This window comes from Pristis pectinata, chromosome 9 (assembly GCF_009764475.1).
Source record: "Pristis pectinata isolate sPriPec2 chromosome 9, sPriPec2.1.pri, whole genome shotgun sequence".
NCBI classification, from domain to species: domain Eukaryota; kingdom Metazoa; phylum Chordata; class Chondrichthyes; order Rhinopristiformes; family Pristidae; genus Pristis; species Pristis pectinata.
In genome coordinates this window covers 16,523,728-16,546,739 of record NC_067413.1, presented here as the reverse complement: position 1 = coordinate 16,546,739, position 23,012 = coordinate 16,523,728, and the positions used below count along the sequence as shown (strand labels likewise).

Genomic DNA, 23,012 nt, shown 5'->3' with positions numbered 1-23,012 from the left:
TGGTAAGAGTTCAGGGCCAGCATATTCTGATAAGGGTGAAAGGCAAAAGCAGCAAGATTAGGGATCTTGGAAAGAGGTTGAAGGTTTGATCGGGGGGGATAAAAAGGAAGCATATGGCAGGTATAGGCAACTGGAATTGAGGGATTCTCTTGAGGAATATAGAATGTGCAGGAGAGAACTTAAAGAAATTAGGAGGGCATAAAAGGGTCATAAAATATCCTTGGGATTCTTCTTATTCTTACTTACCAAGACATTTCTAGAAGTATATCAGAAACAAGAGGGTAGCCAAGGGAAAAAGTTGGGTCATTTGGGGACCAAGTAGGTAATCTGTGTATGAAGCCTGGCAATGTGGACGAGGTCCTGAATAAATATTTACCTGTATTCACCAAGCAGAAGGATGTAGAAGGTAGTGAGTTACAGGAGGGGTATGTGGATAATCTGGAGCAGGTTAGTATTAAGAAGGTGTTAGATATCATGGACATGTAGAGATAGATAATTCCACAGGATTTGATGAGATCTATCCCAGGTTGCTAAGGCAAGCATGGAAAGAGATAGCTGGGGCCCTGATGGAGATTTTTTGCATCTTCAGAGAATGGTGCTGTATATTAACAACTTGGATGTGAATGTAGAGGTATGATTAGTAAGTTTGCAGATGACACTAAAGTTGGTGCTTTTGTGGATAGCTGGGAGGCTACAGCAGGATATAGATCTGATGGAAAATTGGACAGACTATTAGCAGATGGAATTTAATCTCGACAAGTGCAAGGTAATGCATTTTGGGAATCAAATAGGGGTAGGACATGTAGAGTAAATGGTAGCAGTACCTTGAGGTTCAAGTCCATAGTTCCCTGAAGGTGGTAGCACAAGGAGATGGGGTGATGGAGAAGGCATATAGCATGCTTGCCTTCATTGATTGGGGCATAAAACATAAAAGTTGAGGCATTACGTTGCAACTTTACAAAACACTGATTAGGCCACATATGGAGTATTGTGTGCATTTCTGGTTGCCATACTATAGGAAGGATAAGATTACAGTGGAGAGTGCAATGGAGACTCAGTTTGTTGCCTAGATTGAATGACTTTAATTATGGGAAGAGATTGAATATGCTGGGCTTGTTTTCCCTGGAGTGAAGGAGTCTAAGGGGTAACCTGATAGAAGTATATAAAATTATAAGAGGCATAGGTAGGGTAGATAGAATCTTTTTCCCATGGTAGAAGTTCAAAAACATGAGAACATAGGTTTAAGGAGTTTCAGAGGGGATTTGAGGGGAAAGTTTTTTAAACGGGGGGGGGGGGGGGGGGGGGTTGATATCTGGAACTCACTGCCAGAGGAGGTGGTAGAATCAGATACAATCACTGCATTTGAAGCATTTAGACAGGCCCTTAGTAAGCAAGGCATAAAAGGATATGATCCTAATGCAGGCAAATGGGAATAGTGTAGATGGACAAAAGGTTGGCCCAGACATAGTGAGCCAAAGGGTCCATTTCTGTGCTGTACAACTGACTTCAGAGGACAAGAGAAGTTAATCGCATGATAGGGGTCTGGAGTCCTGTACAAAGTTGGGTAATGGTGGTAAGCTTGCTTACCTTGAGGGTTTTAAAGCACCAGTTTGATTTTTATGGCAATCTACATATCACCAGATTGATTTGAATTCAGTTTCTGCATTTAATCTTTCAAAACACAGGGTTGGAAGTCAGATCCATTACCAGTCTTGTTTTCATGTTTGTCAGTGTTCATAGCTGTTTTAATTATTGGGTGCACAGTTTGAAAATGTTGAAATATATGTATGTATGTACGTAACCTCATTTTACCATAAGGCATACTGATAATTAATTAGTACAAAGCATGGGTTAAACCATGATTGTTGTCTATAATTCCTTTTTTTTTGACCTAGCTGATACTTGGGAAAAGCAGTATATTTCTATGCAGGGATGTGCAAATTGTAGGCAAGCATGTAGATGATGGCTGTTCAATGCTCTAAAAACAGAAAATGCTAGAAATAAAATAATAGATCAGGCAGCATCTGTGAAGAGAAAAACAGGGATTATGATTTAGATCAATAACTTTATTAGAACAGGGAAATTTAGAAATGAAACAGGTTTGAAGATCCAGAGAAAGGTGTGAAGGCAAGGGGAAAAGAAGGGAAGGTCCATTATAGGTTGGAGACAGTGACAAATTTCATTTATGCCCTCCTTTTTCACATTAGCCTTTGCAATGCTGTTTCTATCAGCACCACCCCTACAACTTGCATTGCACAGTCTCTTCTGGTCTCCAACCTGTTGAGACTTGATTACAGGTCATCAGTCTGAAATATTAACTGTTTCCACAGATGCTGCTTGACTTGTTGGTGAGGTTTTCCAGGATTTTGCTTTTTTTTAATTTCATATTTCCAGTACCTGTAGTATTTTGCTTTGCATTCCCATGCTACCCTTGTTCTCCTACACTTTGGAGGTTGCAGGTTGAGGCACTTGCACATTTACAAGGCAGAATTGAAGACCAAGCAAGTTTTTAAACTGCAGAAACTGTCAGTTTCCCAGCACCTACAGTGTTTTGCTTTTTAGAGTTTTTTAAGGTAACCAGAGTGTGGAAGCAAAGCAATTGTATTTGTTCAGGTAACATTAGGTAAGTATAAATAACAATTACATTGTATAATTACAGCTTGAATTTTTCATTTCATTTGACAAAAGCGAGAAAAATATTCCCATAGACTAAATTGGAAGCTTTGTTCTTCACTTTATTCACCAATAAACACCAACCATGGAGAACTCTCAGAATTCAGAATGCTTCATTTGGCTTTCAACATTTTCAGTTAAACTATAGGCGAATTCCACAATACAGAGGGGTTGCAATCCTGGAAAACCATCCCTATCACGCTTTTCCATAACGTGAAGCCTTAGAAGTGAAGGGGATGGGGGGCAGGACTTAAGAAATTGCCTTGTTACTTTCCAAAGCAAATCGCTTGAGCGGCCAACTGCTGTGTTTGGAGACATAAGTGACTGCAGATGAACATAGAACACTACAGCACAGGAACAGGCCCCTTGGCCCACAATGTCTGTGCCGAACAATGCCAAATTAAACTAAATCCCTTCTGCCTGCAGATGATCCATATCCCTCCATTCCCTGTGTATTCATGTATCTATCTAAAAGTCTTAAACACCACTATCGTATCTGCTTCCACCACTCCCTCTGACAGCCCGTTCCAGGCACCTACCACTCGGTGTAAAACAAAACACTTGCCCCACACATCTCTTGAACTTTTCCTCCTCTCTTTAAATGCATGTCCTCTAGTATTTGACACTTCTACCCAGCAAAAAATATTCTGACTCTCTACCCTATCTATGCCTCTCATAATTTTATAAACTTTGTAACTATATAAATTCCAGATGTTGGAATCTGGAGCAAAAACAAACTGAAGGTGAATGTGATGATGATATGGAGAGAAAGGAAAAAAAGAGGCAGGTGGAGGAGAGAGTGGAGGTACATGACGGCCTCTGTCTCCACATCTCCTTCCAATCTTCAATTTGAATGGAGATGTACACATTTAAATGCGTGTCAAATATAGGTAAGATAGTTTAATGATATAACTCACAACAAATAAAAGTTGACGTATCAAATATAAGTAGAATAATTTAGTGATATAACTCGCAACAAATAATAGTTGGCATATCAAATATAAGTAAGATAGCTTAGTGAAATACCTTTTGTGGTCATTTGGGTTTGCAACTTGCACTTAAACTTGCTGGCCTTATTTCAGACATTTTGAAGATATGCAAGTTGAAGACAATGAAAATAAAATTTGTTGCATTTTGTCTTCTGTTTATTTTTTTTCCTGCTCATACATTCTGTAAGAGCAAATTTTATTCCATACCACGGATTTTTGGGTAATAATTCAAATCCCACGTGTAATTAAACAGTTGAATGTAAGAACTCCATATTGTTCAAGTACTTACCTGCCTTATGGAGATTAAGTTGCTTACTGGCATGAATTATTTCTCCAATCAGTCTGGAAACCCTGTACAAAACTTTGCACTTGCGACATTATTAATTTTCATCAGGGAATATCTTTAATCATTTGAAATAAAATCATAAATTATAAATTGGTTTTATTATTGTCACATGTATGAGGTACAGTGAAAAACCTTGTTTTGCATGCCATCTATACAGATCATTTCATCACATCAGTGCATTAAGGTAGTACAAGGAAAAACAATAACAAAATTCAGAATAAAGTTACAGTTACAGAGAGTACAATGCAGGCAGACAATAAAATGCAAGGCCATAAGGAGGTAGATTGTGAGGTCAAGAGTCCACCTTATTATATTTGGGGACCGTTCAATAGTCTTATAACAGCAGATAGAAGCTGTCCTTGAGTCTGGTGGTTCGTGCTTTCAGGCTTTTGTATCTTCTGCCCAATGTCATAGCGTGACACCAAAATATTAAAGGCTTTTTAAAGCAAAACTTGTAAATGATTGATTAAGTTCAAATAATGCTGCATTCTACTTTTTATTATTATCTTACGAAACTGAATGTATTCACACTCCCCTTAAAATTAAATCCGTAATGAGATAGTGCATGGTACTGAAAAAGTATGGTCAGGTTTCAAAGAGCACCCTTAAAGTGGAGAGTCACTGAGATATTTGAGGGAATTTCAGCACTGGCAAAATGAAAAGCATAAATGCTCAAGCCAGAAGTGGAAATACAAGAGTTATCAATGGACTGCAAGGCTTGAGATCGGGAGGCCAAAGCCAGAGAGGGCACAAGAATGAAAATTTTAAACCTTTGGGCTCTTGCTGGAGGTGATAAAGCCATTGAGCACTGAGATCATGGTTGATTGGAACTTGGTGGTTTAAGTGCAAGGAGCACGAAAATGTTAAATATTAATTGGCAACTTCTGATTCCTGCAAATAGTAGGGGTAAAGTAGTGGGATCTCCATTACCAGTGCTACATTAGGTCTAGTTCATAGCAATGAACTAGATCTCAATATTACAACACTGAAGATATCTGTTATACCTTATTTGATCCATAGACCTAATGTTTTAAATGTTAATTCTTTTCTCTTGTTGAAATTCTTGAGTTAGTGGGTATACCTATTCAAATATCAAGCCACCTGTTGGATATTTTAACAAAAAAAATTATTTTTTTTTTGTTGATTCCTACTCAAATGTTTTCCTTCTGCAGAATTGCACTTCCTTCACTTGCACATAATGGATGTTTATATATTTCAGTACTTGTGTTAATTCATAGAATCCTGTGCTGCATGGCCAAGCCTTTTATATTATTGGGACTTGAAACGAAATCTTGCTGTTGAGTTAAATCTAGAATGAGCTGCCAGAGGAGGTAGATACAATTACAGCATTTAAAAGGTGTTTGGATGGGTACTTAAGTGGGAAGGGTGTAGAGGGATATGGGCCTAATGCAGACAAATGAGCTTAGCATAGATAGGCATCATGGTCAGCATGGATGAAGTCGTCCAGAAGGGCCCATTTCTGTAATATACATTTCTATGACTAGTCTGTTTTGTAAAATTTGAATATTTTACTGATAGTGCACTGACATTTAACCAGTCCAAAATGCAAACATGGAACAGGTGTGCTGATTATTTTGCTGTACTTAGTTGTTTTACTGAGTGTATCTGAACTTGTCAGTTGACAGATGGTAGAATGTGTAATTGGCAGGTGTCCATCAACCAGGTATCATTTCTACTGTTTGAAATACTATATTGGTTATAATTTGCAGATCATTGATAACAACCACAACAAATGTAGTAACTGTTGTCTTATTTGCCATGGGAAAATCTTGGCTTGTAAGATAATATTGAAACACTATCTTATGTGTTCTAAAGAAACTTCAAGACATATTCATGGTGAAGGATGAGATTGATTCACCCAGTTGAGACTGAAAAATGTTTTGATGGATCAGGCCCTTTCTGGACTAATACATTTTCGAAATCTAGTAACTGCCAGCTTTAGTAATTATTGCCTATACTTTTTTCCTGTTCCCATTTTGTCTACCTACAAACAAAGCTTTTTGAAAAAATGTACGAGTTAAATTTATGCCAAAACTTTTTAATCAAGTATAAGATCATAAGAAAACAGGAGCAGGAGTAGGCCACACAGTTCTTCAAGCCTGCTGTGGGTCATGCATGATTTGGAGCAAAACCCTCATTAATTATGCTGAAGAAAAGCTCCTACTCTACGCATTTTGCTGTGGGAATTTTTTCTAGCACCAAATATCTCTTTGGTCTTCTCCCTTAAAAGCTGTATGAACATACCAAAACCTTGATAGCTTACCTGTACTCCACAGGAACATCTTTATGGCAATTATCTTTCTCCAGTTCATCAGTCTAGGAGTTGGGCCTCCAAATTGTTCATCCATCTGAAGAAGAGGGCTTTGTGCAATGTACACCGTACTCTTCCTGAAGGCCAAATACAATAGATCACATTGTCAACAAGGAGCCAGTATAAATGAAAGAACAGGAGCCTCAAGTAATGCCCAGGGATGTGTTCCTGAAAATCACTGTGTAAATTGAAACCATGTAACTGGAGCCTTCAACTATGTTGAAAATGGGTAGATATGGACATAGTTCCAAGATTTGATAATGATATTTCATCATAAAAGGATGTTTAACCATAAAGCAATGGAATCAATGGGCTAATTAAAGCCTTTTTTTCACTATAATGGTCACTGGCCATTAAGTGTCTTACCATAGTGAAATCTCCAGGCTCGGGAAAGCAATCAAACAAAGTGAGGAGGAGACAACTGCTTCCACCACATCCAACAGTCAGTGATGTGAGAGGCTGTAGATCCATGCCGTCTGCCAACACTCATCATGCAGGCCAGAGTGCAGCCCTGACCTGTACATCCAAGCATTGAGGGCTCTCATTCCTGGGGACTTATCCTGAGTGCTAATTGAAATACCACTGTACCATATAAAAATGAAGCTAGGTACTTTGTGAATTGAAACATTGGTCATATTTATATGAATCAGTGTAACTCAAATGTATAACTGAAGGTCCCACTGTATTTCTATAAATCAGAAAGGTAGGGTGGAAAACATTGTTCTAAACGAATTTTAAATTTAAATTGCTTGATTTGTAATACTCAAATGTTTTGGCTTGGGCGGGGTGGGGGGGTGGGAAGGAATATCACAGAATTAGAGTTGTAGACCAATGCAGCATGAAAACAGGCCCTTTGGCTTAACGTCCATGCTGACCAAGATGCCCACCTAAGCCAGTCACATTTGCCTGCATTTGGCCCACATCCCTCTAAACCTTTCCTATCCATGTACCTAAGTATCTTTTAAATGTTTTTAATGTACCTCAACCATTTCCTCTGGGCAGCTCGTTCCATATACGCACCACCCTCTGCATGCGGAAGTTGTCCCTCGGGTTCCTTTTTAAATCTTTTCCCTCTAGTTTTTTTTTACTGTGTGCATTCATCCCACTTATGATTTGTCGTGAAGAGATGTACTCCAGTGGCTTGAGGAATTCCATATTATATGGTCATTATGACTGCATCCTTCCATTGGCTGCAAGCCATTATATAAATGCTCATCTTCTTGGAATGCTTTGGTTATGGATCCAAAGAGCATGTGGAGCATAAACCTGCAATGGATTAAACCTTGCTATGTTTGTACAGGTCATAACTCTTATGATTTTAAAGGGAATAAAAAAAAATCAAACCACAGAAGTTGTTCTGTGGTAAGAGATGAGCAACTGTATATCATGACAGTACCTTGTCGACTGATCTCATCCAGTTGAATTTTTCTAGCTTTCAGTCTCCTCAATTAACCTAATGTGAATAGAGCAAATTAAAATCAACAAATTTCAGAAACCATTCTGTTGTCAAGCATTTGAAGATCAATGTTTCCTCACACACATCTATTGGAGGTTTGTTTGTTTGTTGGAGAGCAGTAAAAATCTAAAATTGCAATAATTAAATAAAGATTAAGGTGGCATTTTGGGTGCAAACTAGATTGACTATCTTGATGTATGAAGGTTTAGCCCAGTTAAAGTTAATTCTGTGGAAACTGTCAAACAATTCTGTAGTCAAAAACTCTACAGTCAGGGGTACAGGTAAGTGTTTCTCTGATTGCAAGTGAGACTCCAGAATGGTTTGTTGATTCTCTGGAGCTAGGGTCAAGCATGTATTGGAGTGAGCATGGGACTATCTGAAAGGGGAAGGTGAGCAGCCAGAGGTTGTGGTCCATATTGATATTAATAATGTAGACAGAAAAAGGGATGAGGTCCTGCAAAGAAAATTTAGGGAGGTAGAAAATTACAAAGCGGGACTTCTAGGCTTGTAATCTCAGGATCACTCCCTGTGCCATGTGTTAGCAAGGCAAGAAATGGGAAGATAGATGAATGTGTGGTTAAAGAGCTGGTGTAGGAGGAAGGGCTTCAGATTCCTGGATCATTGGGTGCTCTTCCAGACCAGGTGGAACCAGTATAAGAAGGACTGGTTGCATTTAAACTGGAGGGGACAGTAACATCCTTGCATGCAGATTTGCTAGTGTTACTTGGGAGGGTTTAAACTAATGTGGCATGGGGTGAGAACCAGAGCAGTCGGTCAACAGGTGGAGAGATTGGGCAAAGGTAGAGGTTAAGTGAAGTAAACTCAAAATGAAATAAGGCAGGGCTAGGTTAATGGAACGCAGCAGGACTGACGGTCTCATGTATTAATTTTAATGCAAGGCATATAATTGATAAGGCAAATGAGACAGCCTACATGAAGCTATGATGTTTTGGCATTTACAGAAACTAAGTTAAGAGATGGGCAGGACTGACAACTCAATATTCCAGGATTTAAATGTTTCAGACATGATGGAGAGAGATGTAAAAGAGTTGCATGAGTGATCAGGGAGAATGTCACAGCTGCATTTAGAAATGACTTGGAGGGCTCATCCAGTGAGGCCACGTGAGTAGATCTCAGGAATAAGAAAGGTGCAATCACTACGATAGGGTTCTGCTATAGGCTTCCCAGCAGTTAGCAAGAGATAGAGGAACAGATATATACGTAGATCATGGAAAGAACTAAAAGTAACAGGGTTGTTGTGGGTGACTTTAACTTCCCCAATGTTGACTGTTAAGGAGGAGATAGTGTTGGGTCTCTTGAAAAACATTAAAGTGGATAAGTCCAGGGCTTGATGGGATCTATCCCAGGATACTGAGGGTGGCAAGAAGGAAAATTGCTTGGGTCTTGATCCTTTAGCCATAGGCGGGGTCCTAGACTAATGCAGAATAGCCAATGTTGTTCCTTTATTTAAGAACAGGAACAAGGACAAACCAGGGAATTAGAAGCCAGTGAGCCTTTTTAGGGCGCTTGAGAGGAAATGCTGGGAGGATGTTTTGTCTCCTGGGAGAGTCGAGTGCATAGTCTTCGACTGAGGGGGTGCCCATTTAAGACTGAGATGAGAAAGAATTTCTTCTCTCAAAGGGTTGTGAGTCTTTGGAGTTCTTGCCCTAGAAAGCTATGGAGGCTGGATCTTTGAGTTGTATTCAAAACTGAGGTAGATTTTTAATCAGTAAGTGAGAATAGGGTAGGAAAGTGGATTTGCAGAATTGGATCAACCTTAATCTTATTGAATGGTAGAGCGATCTGAAAGGGCTGAATGGTTTACACCTATTCCTGTTTCAGGCACAGTAGTGTAGCGGTTAGCATAAAGTTATTACAGTGCCAGCAACCTGGGTACAATTCCAGCCACTGTCTGTAAGGAGTTTGTACATTCTCCCTGTCTCTGTGTGGGTTTCCTCCAGATGCTCCGGTTTTCTCCCACATTCCAAAGGCGTATGGATTAGGAAGTTGTGGGCATGCTATGTTGGCGTCAGAAGCGTGGCGACACTTGCGGGCTGCTCCCAGAACACTCTACACATAAAAGCATTACACTGTGTTTCGATGTACATGTGACTAATGAAGATATCTTAAGATTGACATTAGCAGAATGGACGCAGAATTGTTTGCTATCTTATGGAGACTACTTGCATTGTGGTTTATTCTTGACAGAACTTGCTTGATACAAGTTTAAAAGCACAAAAACTTCAAGGTTAGATCCAAGGAGAATATCGATCCATCTAATCTATATTTTTAAACAACTCATCTGTTTCTTACGGTGCTTCTGGGATTAATTGCCCTGCATGCTCATGTATAAATTAATTCACTAACCTTTTCTGGCTGTAACAGAATTTAACTACAACTGGTTGTTCAAAAGAAAATAAGAAATACAGGAGTAACTGTTTTTAATTTCAAGATGTGCTGGGTATGTGAAACTGATTCCCTCCATTCATGCTGGCATAAAACCTTAACTGGATTATTAGAAATGCCCCAAAGGAATTCTGTGGATGGGTGGGTGAAAATGGAGCAAAGGTCTTTTGCTGGTACTTATTACTGCCTTCATGATTAGTTAAATGTTTTTTCTTACATTGAATTGGTTAAATTTTATAATTCTTCATATAGTTACAGAGTTGTACAGTCTGGAAACAGGCTGTTCAGTCCAACTCATCCATGCCAATCAAAGTGCTTACCCAAGTTAGTCCTATTTGCCCACGTATGGCCCATATCCTTCTAAACCTCTCCTATCCATGTACCTGTCCAAATGTCTTTCAAGTGTAATTGTACCTGCCTCTACCACTTCCTCTGGCAGCTTAGTCCATAAACCCACCACTCTCTGTATGATAAACTTGCCTCTCTGGTCTCCCTTAAATAGTTCCCCTCTCACCTTAAATCTTTGCCCTCTAATTTTAGTCTTCTCTCCCTGGGAAAAAGACTCCTCTATGCCCCCTCATGATTTTATAAATCACTGTAAAGTCACCCTCAATCTCCTTCGCTCCAGATGAAACAGTCCCAGTCTCTCCTTATGACTCAGACCATCCATTTCTTGCCTCAGAACCTTCATGTTTCTTCTCAGCATCCTTTTTAAGATTAATCACACCCTTCCTTTAGTATGGTATCCAGAACTGCTCACAGTACACCAATGTATTGTACAGCTGTAACATGACACCTCAACTCCTATAGTCAGTGCCCTGACTGATGAAGGCAAGCATGCCATAGCTGCCTTCACTGCCCAGTCTACCTATGTCGCCATTTTCAGGAAACAAAAGGTTTCTCTATTCAACAATTCCCAGGGCCCTGCCATTCGCTGTGTATGACCTGCCCTAGGTTAACTTCCCAAAATGCATCACTTCTCACTTGCCTGAGTTAAATTCCATCTGTTGTACCTTTGCCTACTTTCCCAGTTGATCTAGATCCCTTGTAACCTTAGATAACATTCTTCATTGTCCATTATGCCATCAATTATGGTGTCATCCACAAACTCAGTAATCTTGCTACCTACATTCTCATCCAAATCTTTAATAACATACAACAACAATAAGGACCCAACAACAATCCCTGTGGCACACCTCTGGTCACAGGCCTCCAATCTGGAGAAATAATTCTCCAAAACCACCCTCTGACTCCTTCCACCAAGCCAATTTGTATGCATTTGGCTACCTCACCCTGCCTGCCATGTGGTCTGATCTTCTGGACCAGCATACCATATTGGAGCTTGTAAAAGGCCTTGCTAAAGCCCATGTAGACAACATCTACTGCCCTGCCCTCATCAAATTGTACCCATCAAAATCGTGAGACACTATTTCCCATACACAAAGCCCTGCTGATTATCTCTAATCAGTCCTTGCCTTTCCAAATGCAGGTAGATCCTGCCTCTCAGAATCCTCTCCAGTAACTTTCCCACCACTGATGTTAGGCTCAACAGCCTGTAGTTCCCTGGCTTGTACTTGCAGCCACTCTTAAATAAAGGCACAACATTAGTCACCTTACCTATGGCTAAAATTCTCTGTCAGGGCCCCAACAATTTCTTTCCTGGCTACCCACAACATCCTATGATATACCTGGTCAGTCCTCGGGGATTTATTCACCTATATGTGCTTCAAGACTGCCAAATACCTCTTTTGTAATAATGGATATGCTTCAGGACATCTCTGTTCTCTTCCTTGAACTCACTAGCCCTTTATGATTACCTATGGACTAAAATAATTTGAGGTCTATACAATGCATGTAGTGTCAACTGAGATTGTCATTGGAGTATAGTTGTTACGGTTGTAATGCTAAATGTGTATATCTTTTGAATTGTTGATGTGATTACTATGGGACCCTGTTTATCAGGTTGCACTTTTTAAAATAAAATCACAATAGTAGTTCCAGGATTTCTAGGCAAGAGCTGCAAGTTGTATGACCTAAAATGCTCTTGGGTTTCAGCAGACCTGCCTAATAGTATTAAAGGGCCATTTGTTTCTGACATTAGCAATAACTGCTGTCAGTGTCATATGGCTGGTTTAGGCAGTCTCTGACTGGTTTGAAGCAGTATTAGTTATTAGAGGCCAGGATTAGAAGCAGTGTACACAGAATATTCTCTAGAGATCTCATTTTGAGCTCCATTATTAAGGTAAGAATTTTTTTTCAGCTGAAGGAAGATGTACAATTATTAAGCAGCCTGAAATTCTACAACAATGTTTTTTAGGTTTGTAAAATATAATAAACTAAGTATAGTTGCACAGGTAAAAATGAATGAAATCTGCCATTGTTCAGGTTAGTGTTTGACAGGCACCTGCCGTCTCACTTTCAAATGAGAGTCATTGCAGGTGCTGACATGTTTATAACTACATGATGTAGACTGAAGTGCCATTAAAATTTCAAGAAGACTGTATTGCTTATCATTATACAATAACGTAACTTTGGTCAAATTCAACCAGCAAGGTACCTTACCATAATGTATTCTAAATAGGTGGTTGTGAGAGAGATGCTGTTTTTGTTACAGTACAGATTCTGTGCAATAATTGAACTTTAGATTACTGGACATGAATGTTTCCAAAACTAATACTTATTCAATCAGTACAAAATCAGACACTATGTTCCTGCAAACTGCCTTCTCATAGCCGCAACTTAAACTTGGCAGCCTATTTGTGCTACTACTGAATATTTTTTAAAGAGCCTCAAAGTATATTCTTTATAATAAAAAAAATATTTTTATTAACAAAACTATGTCTGCTATTGAGTGGGATGGGGCATTAACTCATGACTGTCTATTGTATAGAAGTGAAGCCATTTCACTTGAACAGAATCTATTTGAAGAGCAGACAAAACAGAAACTACAGCAACCTCTCTTAATAAAATAAGGGTAACTTCTCCAGCAAAATAAAATATGTATATATAAATAATATGCAAAAAAATCATTTCTTTTTCACCTACAGCCCAACTATGGCTTTGGCATTGTCACTATATGCAACAATAAAATAATTTTGATGAATTTGTGTGTATAAGTGGAATATATCTCAGCAATCAGTGCTATAAATACAGTGGCCATTTTACTGTGCTTCAGCTACATTGTAACATGGGCAATAATTTTGTCTAATTAATAATTTTTTTGTAATTAAGTCTTCCAAATTCATAATTTACTTACTGATTTCCTACACTTCAAAACTACATGTAACCTTGTCCTTTCCTCCACCACCACTATCCCCACTAGACCTCAACAACATCTCAAAAGTACACCCTGAATCATTATGTTCCTCTCTGCTCATGTTCCCCGTTCTCTCAAATCTTCAGTGGTTCATTGTCACTAAGATACCATGCACAAAAATAAGTGCAATAACACAGTCGCCAGATCCAAGTGACTGAAGTATTGATCACCTCGTCTGAATTTAAGTCTCTGATAATCCAGTAATCTATCAATGGATCACAAAACTCAATTCCTGGAGTGGGAATTTACCCCAAAACCTTCTCTCTTGATCTCCTGGTCTAGTTTTTGCACTGCAAATTATCATCACTATTCCCCCAATCTTCACCACTCCCACTAAGGAAAATGTTTGACTCTTTCTTTAAATCCCTCTTTTAATTTTCTACTTTGAATTAGACAAGCCTTCATTTATATAGCACCTGTGAAGTTTAGAAAGATTTCCTCCATCTACAAAATATTAACAACTGCTCAGACCTACATTGATGTTTGATTATTGGTAATTAAAGACATAACATAACTGATTATCAGTTGGAAAGTGCCACATAACCTAACCTGTTTTTCAGAAACCTGGCCCAGGATGGAATTGTCAAATAGTAGAGGTCATAGCTTTAAAGTGAGAGGGGAAAAGCTTAAAGGAAATTTATGAGGCAAGTTTTGTTTTTAACTCAGTGGTAGTTGCCTGAAATGTGCTACAAGGGGAAATGGTGGGAGTGGATACAATAGCAACATTTAAGAGGCATTTAGAGAGACACATGAACAGGCAGAGAATGGAGGGATACAGATCATGTGCAGGCAGATGTGCAGTTTAAATTAGTATTGTGGTCGGCACAGACACTGTGGGCCAAAGGGACTGTTCCTGTGCTGTACTAATTCTATCTTAAGTGGTCACAACTTCACAAAGAATGGGCATGTTGATTCAGATATCAAAATTTTCATATGAAGAATATTGTTTAACCAGAAAGTTTACAATATTTGCTTGCCAAAATAAAGTATTAAAGTTGGCATGTTGGCCTCATTGAATAAAATCGTGCATCTAATTTTCATAGAAACTAATGGTTTTAAGTTGATTGCTGTTGCTGGTTTTGCATGTTTTTCTAGTACTTATATGCTGAAGGAAAATACACTTTTAATTGGTGAGAATAATTTGATTATTAATTAATCTTTCCTCCAAATGTTACAAAGGTCAAAATTCTCTCTCCAAACAAACGCAAGTTGGTGGGTTAAAATTTGTTCTTTCATATCCATAGAATGAAGCCTTCATGTCAGTCATTATGCATTGCTGAAATATGTTTGTTTTAAAGAAATGCAGCTATGTGACAATTCTACATGATTTAGCATAAGATTGTGATCCATGAGACCACTTAAGAAAAGCATTCAAAAGTAATTGCAGGTACTGGAAACTTGAAATTAAAACAGAAAATACTGGAAATACTCGTACAATATAATGTGAGTTTTTCAGCATCTGTAGAAAGCAAAACGGATTAGCTGTTTCAAGTTGATGACATTTTATCAAGTCTGGCAAAAATTGGTATTGTTTGGTCCAGTGAGGAAAACTAAGCAGCATTTTAGTGAAAAACAAGGCCAAAAGAGCCAGCTTACCCTCACCACTGCAAACAGCAACCTGCACAGTTCTGGCAGTATTCCAAAAGTTCGGCCTCCAAGGTTGTAAATGTTTATTTGGACGGCAGAGTGACTGGCTTTTTGATTGGAGTAGCAACATTCTGGAGAACTGCCCCCTTCAATGCAGCACAGCAGCTGAAAGAAAAAATGATGGTCTTCTTGTAAGGAGTTACTTCTGTTCATCCCAGTCATATACAAGTAGTAAAAAGTAGAGAACGTATCTCTAGAAAGAAATTTATCTCTTTATTAAAGCCTCCAAGTGAAAGTTCTACTGAAGCATTATAGTTGAAAACATCGTAATGTGATCCTTGGGAATAAATTTGAACCAATTTTACCACCTTTTGTCTATTTTCCGTCATTGTTCATAAAAAAAACTGACCGTAAATACAATTATAACAATAATGCAAGCAATAAATGCCCGAGTTGCCCCTGAAAAAGGGCACTTTGAGTCTAACACATTGGTGGGTTTGAAGGCCAGACCAGATAAGGATGGCAAACTTCTTTCCTTGAACAGTATTAATGAAACAGAAGGGATTTAGGACTGTTTGGTATTTTCATGGTCTTTTCTGATACAATCTTAATATTTCCAGATTTACATTAGTGAATTCAAATTCCCCAGCTGTTGTGGGAATGTCTAGGGATCATATGAGTCCATGCCTTTAGATATTAATCTAATAACTTAACCTCTGTTATCATACCAGTTGCAGACTGGTAAATATTGTGTTTAAACCAATAAAAACTAATGTAAATGGGTAAGTCACCTAGTCCAGCTGTGGTGCAGCCTAGGTTGTTGAGAGAAATGAGGAAGCAGGTGATATGCATACAAACTTGGATAAAGTACCACAGATTAGGGCGCTAGAAAAATTGAAGACCATGGAATAAAATGTAGGGTTGGCAGCAATACAAAATTAGGTGATGTGTGGGAATCCTTTCTGATGAAAATTTGTTTTTCAATCAAATGGGAGGCAGACTGTGAAATTCCCCAGGTTTCAGCTGAGATCACTTTTTTTTTGTTTATTGTCAATGTCTTGAATTTTGAAGTACAAGACACAGTTTCAAAATTTGATTATGACACAAACTTGGGAAGAGAAGTGGACAGTTAAGATGGCAATAGACTTCAAGAGGACATTGTCTGCCCTTTAGACAATGACAGGTGAAATTCAATGCACATAAATGTGACAAAGTCATAAAATTTTGCTAATCATAGATTAAATACTAATTTGGCCTTTAGTATTGTACATTTCTAGGCACTCCAGGCTTTGGAGTGGGCCAGAAGTTTTTGTTTCCAGTGATGAAGGATTGCAGCCATATGAGTAGTCTGGAGCAACTTCGTGGCTCTCAAAGCAGAGAAGGTCGAAAAGTGATTTGATAGATATGTTTAAAATCATGAAGCATTTGCTGTGGAGAAATTGCTATTAGTTGCTGAAGAGTAGATACCCAGGGACATAAGAATAATGGTGATTGTCAATGGAACTAGACAGTCACTGGGAAAAATGTGTTTGAGTAACACATGTACATTTAGTAGTAGCTCTCAAAGAAGGATTAGCCCAATATTTGAAGGAAGTAGCAGGAGAGTGGAACTAAAAAGATTTTTTTGGTAACAAATAAAGCTGGCAGAAGCTTAATGGATGGAATGGCTTCTGCCTGTGCCCTATGGTTCAACTTTGAAATGGAGCATTTATTGAAGCAACTGGAAGGAAGCTAAATGAAAACTGGTACTGCTGAGGCATGTTAAGTTTTTTTTATGGTGATCCAGGTTGTGCATACAACTCTATTGAAACAGTGATTTGGTTTGACCACTTTCTCACTCGTGGTACAGTGAAAAGTAGTGTGGATGGCAATATTAGGTATATATGACTCTCTGCATGAGAATTATTCATGTATTTTAATTCATATTGGATGTCTATTGTATGAAAAGGAGGCATGTAAATACTTAAGTCAAAGCAGCCGCGCCCTCCCCTTAATGAAGAGTAATTACTGTAATATTATTTTGACATTTTCATTTGTCAGCAGTCAAAAGATTTTGATCTGTGTTTATGGTGGGCTGTATTGTTCTATGGTTCTGAACCTAAAGAAGCTTTGTTCTTGCGTATTTTATCCCATAATTACCAGGCATGTGAGTCAGAGTTTTAATAAAAGGCTAACAAATTTTTAATTTTAAAGCCTATTCATATCTTAATCACCATTTGCAGTCAAGCTAATAAATATACAAGACAAAATACGTGAGATTGCACTCACATGACCTAGCAAGAAGGTACTAGATGGTGAACTTTATTAGTAGAATAACATGAAATGCTAAAAGAAAGGTATTCTTTTGTTTAGCAAGCATGTATTATAACTGAGGGGTCAGGCTTACATCACACTGCTTTGTTTATACTGAATACTGTAGAGTTGGAGTATTTTGAAAGCAATAAACAGTAGTCACATGACATTTTACATACATTGTGTCAGTTGATAAGGCAGGTACATTTACTAGTCAGTGATCAAATGGGGAAATGAGGCCAGAGCTATCCATTTTGCTCTTCCACAATAGCATTATTCACAGATAATATTGTCTGTCAAATTTTTTAGCAATGCAGCTCTAAAATATGTATCTTTTTCTCTTTTCAGTGGTTCAACAGCTCCTTTCAGCACACTTTTATGGAGTTTGTGAGAAACAGCAGTGGCTACTGCCCAGCACAACATAGCATCTTTGCAGACAAGTAAATCTAAGCAAGAACCTGCAGACCACCATTTTGGATTGACCATCAAAAGTTTTTTTTAAAAAAAGAATCCAAGAGATAACAGACTTGGCCTGTTGAGCATCTCCACTTGTATTCTTACTGCTTTGTAATGCATCTCCAAATGGGGTGACTGAACTGTTGAATGTAGAAGCATTTGTAGTTTGAAGGAGAGGGAATAAGAAGAAACAAAGAGGGACTTTAAACAAAATTTAGAGAAGACTATTTCATTCTCTTGCTGCAATAAGAAACCTACAATCCTATGAAGACAGTGCACATAGATTAATTTGGAGATACTCAGATCATTTACAGCCCCTGTACTAACATTCTTCTGTGCCACTGGTTCCAGTCCCATGGCCCGCATGAATCGACCTGCACCTGTGGAAGTTTCTTACAAACACATGAGATTTCTCATAACCCACAATCCTACAAATGCCACATTGGGTGCATTTATAGAGGTGAGTTTTGAAACACTAAACCTAATGTTTGCAGTTTAGTGTTTGAGAGGTAGTCTAATAGATGTTCAAACTGAAACTCTAAATGTAACCGGTAGACAAACCTGCTTCTGTTAGGATAAATGTTGGTGTCTACTGTTTTGCATTTGAGATATCCAGGGTAGACTGTTAACATTTTTGTGTGATTTGCAATCCTAAGCATTATTGGTAAAGACGGTGATGAAGATTCGCAGGAAAACAGTGAACTTTTAAGAATTAACAAAATTGATGAAATAGACTGACTCAAATAGTCCAGATTATTTCTTTCACACACTCATCTACTTCCCTTTGTCTTCAATAATTTATAAAACCTTGAATGCTGACTTAACTTCTATATCAGACACAAACCATAATCATGATTCCACGACCTTGTGACCCACATAAAGGAAAAGGCTGCTGCTGCTCTCAGTTCTCAATTTTCTTTTGTATAAATTAGAAATTTCAGGTCTGGTGCTTCATTGAAACTGATTTCCACTGATGGATTGATTTTTTTTTGAATTGGAAATAATGAAATTAAAGCCATCTGCCTTATTAGTTATTTCACTCTCACCCTGAGTTTTGTTAAATGTTCTTTATGGATAGAAAGGAATAGAGAAGTTGGTGGTTTTCCTCCTTGTTCTGCTTCTGTGTAATTTTATAATACTTTTTGCCTTTCCATTGCTATGTGCCCTGCCAATAACACCATGGGAATGACAAGAAATTTGACCTACATAAATGTTGCATGTAATAGAGCGGGTCAGAGATTAGATATTCTGTGGTAGATAATTTGCCACTTAAAACAAAAACTCTTAACATTTTATTATTGATCTCTCTTTATTACTAATTTTGAGCCTATGTGGACAGTATGAGATTTTTATTTCAAATTGAACAGTCTGAAGATTGATCAGGCCTAAGGAGGTGAAATTGACCAAATTCCAGAACTTATCTATCAACAGCTAGCTGAAGGCATAGCTACCATTGTTGATGAGGAAGAAAGAGTTAGAGGCCAGAACTGAAGGTGGTGTTTGGAAGCTGGGAGCCATGTGGGTCAGAAGAGAGTATATGTATGAAGTGAAGGTTTGGAATGAGCCTTCAATTCATGGAAGTTGCAATATCAGAGGACAAATATAGGAGAGCTATGAATAGTCAAACCGTCATCTGTCAGCAACTAATGGGCTCTGATCAGGGTAGAACAGGTGAAATGAGGGAGATTTAAGCAAGCAGTATGGGTGAGAAGGCTTATTTTAGGTCAAATAGTTTTTTCAGTTGTTTGCAGGTAATTGCAGACCATGTACTGGCTAAAGGATTAATTAGTACTTGTGGTCCATTTAATACTGGGTATGAATTAGCAATGCTTTTTCAATTTAAAAATAAATAAAACTTATTTAAGCTTCTATCGTGCACCAGCAATGGCCAAATTAAGAGCTTGTAGATTTTATAGACCCCTATTTCCTGGGTGAGAATCAATTTCATCTGTCCATACAGAATTTATACATATAAAAAAAATCTAAAGTCACAAAGATCTTGATTTCAGTTTGATTTGAGCCTATAATCCACATCATTAATGGGAATAAAAATTAGATTGCATGACTTCATTCATCTCCCAGTATGTTTTATCAGTTATAATTCTTAAATAGTGAGTTGCTTATGCTTTTCTTCCCTTAGGAACTGCAGAAGTATGGTGTAACCACTATTGTGAGAGTATGTGATACCACGTATGATAAGAGGCCACTGGAGAATGAGGGTATTGTAGTAATAGTAAGTAAGGCTCTTTGCTTTGCCGAATGGAAGTTTAAAATAATAATGTGAATTTTTACAGACGAAAGTCAAAAACTCAAAAACCTATTCAGAGTAAAACAATGGCTTGCTGTTGCAAATAATAAGATTTTCCTGAAGCTTTCTGTTTTGGGAATTGTGATCCAATGTTCTATGGCTTAATAGGTGACCAACATGTGGCACTGGATCACAACAGACTCAATTTAAGCTAAATTTCATAAATGAAAGCTCTTTGCTCCAAGTTTCTTTTGAACAAATCTCTGTAAGAAACACATTTACACAACTTTAATGTACTCCAATATGCTCTAATATTCAATCAGTTATTAATAAACCTTGAAGGTTATCAAACTTGCTTTCCTTTGCTGGAATCCATGTGTGGTGACCCATTGGTGTAATTGGCTGTCGACTACAATTCCTAACTCAGTTTAAAAAAAACTTCCCAAATCTGTTTTCTTTGCCATCAATCCCCTCACCCTTCCACCTACTTTTTCTTCTCTGCTTCTTGGAAGTCTTCCTGTACATGCAGTTTTCAATTACTTTTAAACACATTTCTTCTGAATTTATCTTCCAAATACTTAATATTAAAGTTGATGTTTTTAGGGATGGGGGGGAGAGAAAAGTTGAAATAGATTTTTTAAAAGTAATTATAAAAATTGCATTAGCACACTACCATTGTTATGAACTTGCAGTTAAATTGTTCAATATTTAGATTACATCAATAAATAGTACTGACAAAGCAAGTTGTAATCCCATATCCATTATTCCATCATTTTTTTTCTGATTTTTTTTTTCTGCTGCTTTTTTAACTTAGTTCCTTATTAATGAAAATCTTCTGATTCTACTACAACATCAATTTCCATTTGAAGCTGATTTTGTCTCATTTTTTTAAAAGCTGGAACGATGTTAAAATTGATCCCATATTGTGTATCTTAAAACATTTTCCCCTGAATTCCTGGTATGAATACACTTATTTTCATCCATATGGATCCACAGTAGCAGCATAGTGTTTAACTTACTGGCCTAGTATTCCTAATATCTGGATTAATTATATGGACACCAGAGTTCAATTCTCACTATGGCAGCTGTGGAATTTAAGGTCAGTTAATAACCTGGAATTTGGAAAATTATCAGCTAGCCTTAATAATAACTGCAAAAGCTACCAAACTGTTGTAAAAGTCCATTTGATTCACTATCTTTCCCTCAATCTTACCTTCACCACTATATTCAAGACTTCGGACAGAGCAAAGTTACAACCAGCTCAGTCAAACTTGTGAAATCTTCTTGAATATCTAGGGACTGGTATCTAAATTGGGAAAGCTGTCCCAGAGACTGGTCAAGCAACAACCTGACATAGATGCACTCACCAATAATCTACATGTCATTGCCAGTTTTGGTTTCACCAGGACCAATCTGCTCCATATGTCACCTTAGCCTTGGTCCAAACCTGGACCAAAGAGTTGAATTCCAGAGGGGAGACGCCTCTGACATAAGGGCAACATTTGACCAAATATGGCATTAAGGAACCTTGGATAAAATTGATCAGTGGACATCAAGGGGAAAATACCTTGGTAGTTGAAGTCACATTTCACACAACAATGGTTGTAATCCCAACCCCAGGACATCACTGCAGGATTTCCTTGGAGTAGTGTCATTGGCCCACTGATATTCAGCAGCTTCATCAATAGACTTTCTTCCATTAGCAGGCTGGAATTGAGGATGTTTCCTAATTGTGCAGTGTTGAGTTCTTTTCACAACTCTTCAGCAAATGAAAATGCCTGCATGCATCAACACCTAGATAGCATTCAGGCATGGGCAAATAGCGGTCACGCCACAAAAGTGCCAAGCAATGATCATTATCGAGAGAGAATGAGAGAGACAGAATCTAAACACCTACCCCTTGATGGTCAGTGGCATGGGAAAACCACCAATTGCAAGATTCCCTCCAAATCGTACATAGCATCCTTCATTACTGGGTCTAAATCTTGGATCTGCCTACAACACTGAGTATCTTCACCAGAAGGACTGCTGTAGCTCAAGAAGACAACTTGCTGTCACCTTCTTGAGACCATTTAGGGATGGGCAATAAATGCTAGTCTTATCAGTGATGCCCATATCCTGAAAAATGAATACAAAAAAAAATTAATCTTGAATGTAGTCCAACACTGAAAATTGTTATTCTTCATTCAACAGATTCAGGAGTATACTCAAAAGTATATTGTGTAGTGTCTTGGTGGCTGGTTCAAAAATATGACTATGAACAAGGTGGTCTGGATTAGGAAGGGTTTTTAATGTGGGACAGTCTTGTTGCATGAAATTAAAGTCTCCTCCACAATGGTTGTTCAAGTTGTCTCAGCACAAGAATTGGTTTCATTCCTATAGTACTTGCAGTGAAATGCATCCACCCTTTTTACTTAAATTTTAAAACACCGATTTTTTTTTCTCACATTTATTCGTATAAATGTTTGCACTCAACCCATGTTTAACTTGGTTTGTTTTTATAGTTATTTAAATTCAATGTTACATTAAACAATAGCACTAGCTGTACAGTATTTTCTTAGATGTTCCAATGATGTTGCATTAGCAATATATTTCCTGATTGGCTCCACTGTAATTTGTTTGGTAAAAGTAGTAACAGGATTAATTGTTTTGATTAAAACATATGTTATTGAAGTTTTACCACACATCTATGGCATCTGATGTTAACAGGTTCTGAAACTTCCACAGTGGTGTCCTGCCGTTTGTGCACTCCAAAGCTTATTTTGAATTTGCTTATTTTGAATTATGAACTTTTCATAGCCTTGTTCTTCAATGTACTATGTATTGAAATGTTCATGGAAAACATCCAGTGTTATTATGGGATCCTTTGACACCGACAAATCTGAATTTGAATATTTGCTATAGTTCACTT

The 23,012-nt window shown here is 37.9% G+C and overlaps 1 protein-coding gene across 8 annotated transcripts in view; it reads left to right on the top strand.

Moving 5' to 3' along the window:
- LOC127574120 (protein tyrosine phosphatase type IVA 3-like) overlaps positions 1 to 23,012 on the top strand; it is a 100,407-nt gene that overhangs the window by 56,219 nt on the left and 21,176 nt on the right. For 7 of the 8 annotated variants that reach the window (XM_052022825.1, XM_052022829.1, XM_052022826.1 and 4 more), the window contains 2 exons: positions 17,746 to 18,313; positions 19,994 to 20,086. In XM_052022825.1, the coding sequence (XP_051878785.1) occupies positions 18,209 to 18,313; positions 19,994 to 20,086 (198 nt within the window). In that variant the 5' untranslated portion in view covers positions 17,746 to 18,208. The remainder of the gene's footprint in view (positions 1 to 17,745; positions 18,314 to 19,993; positions 20,087 to 23,012) is intronic. The other variant, XM_052022833.1, reaches the window with a different exon arrangement.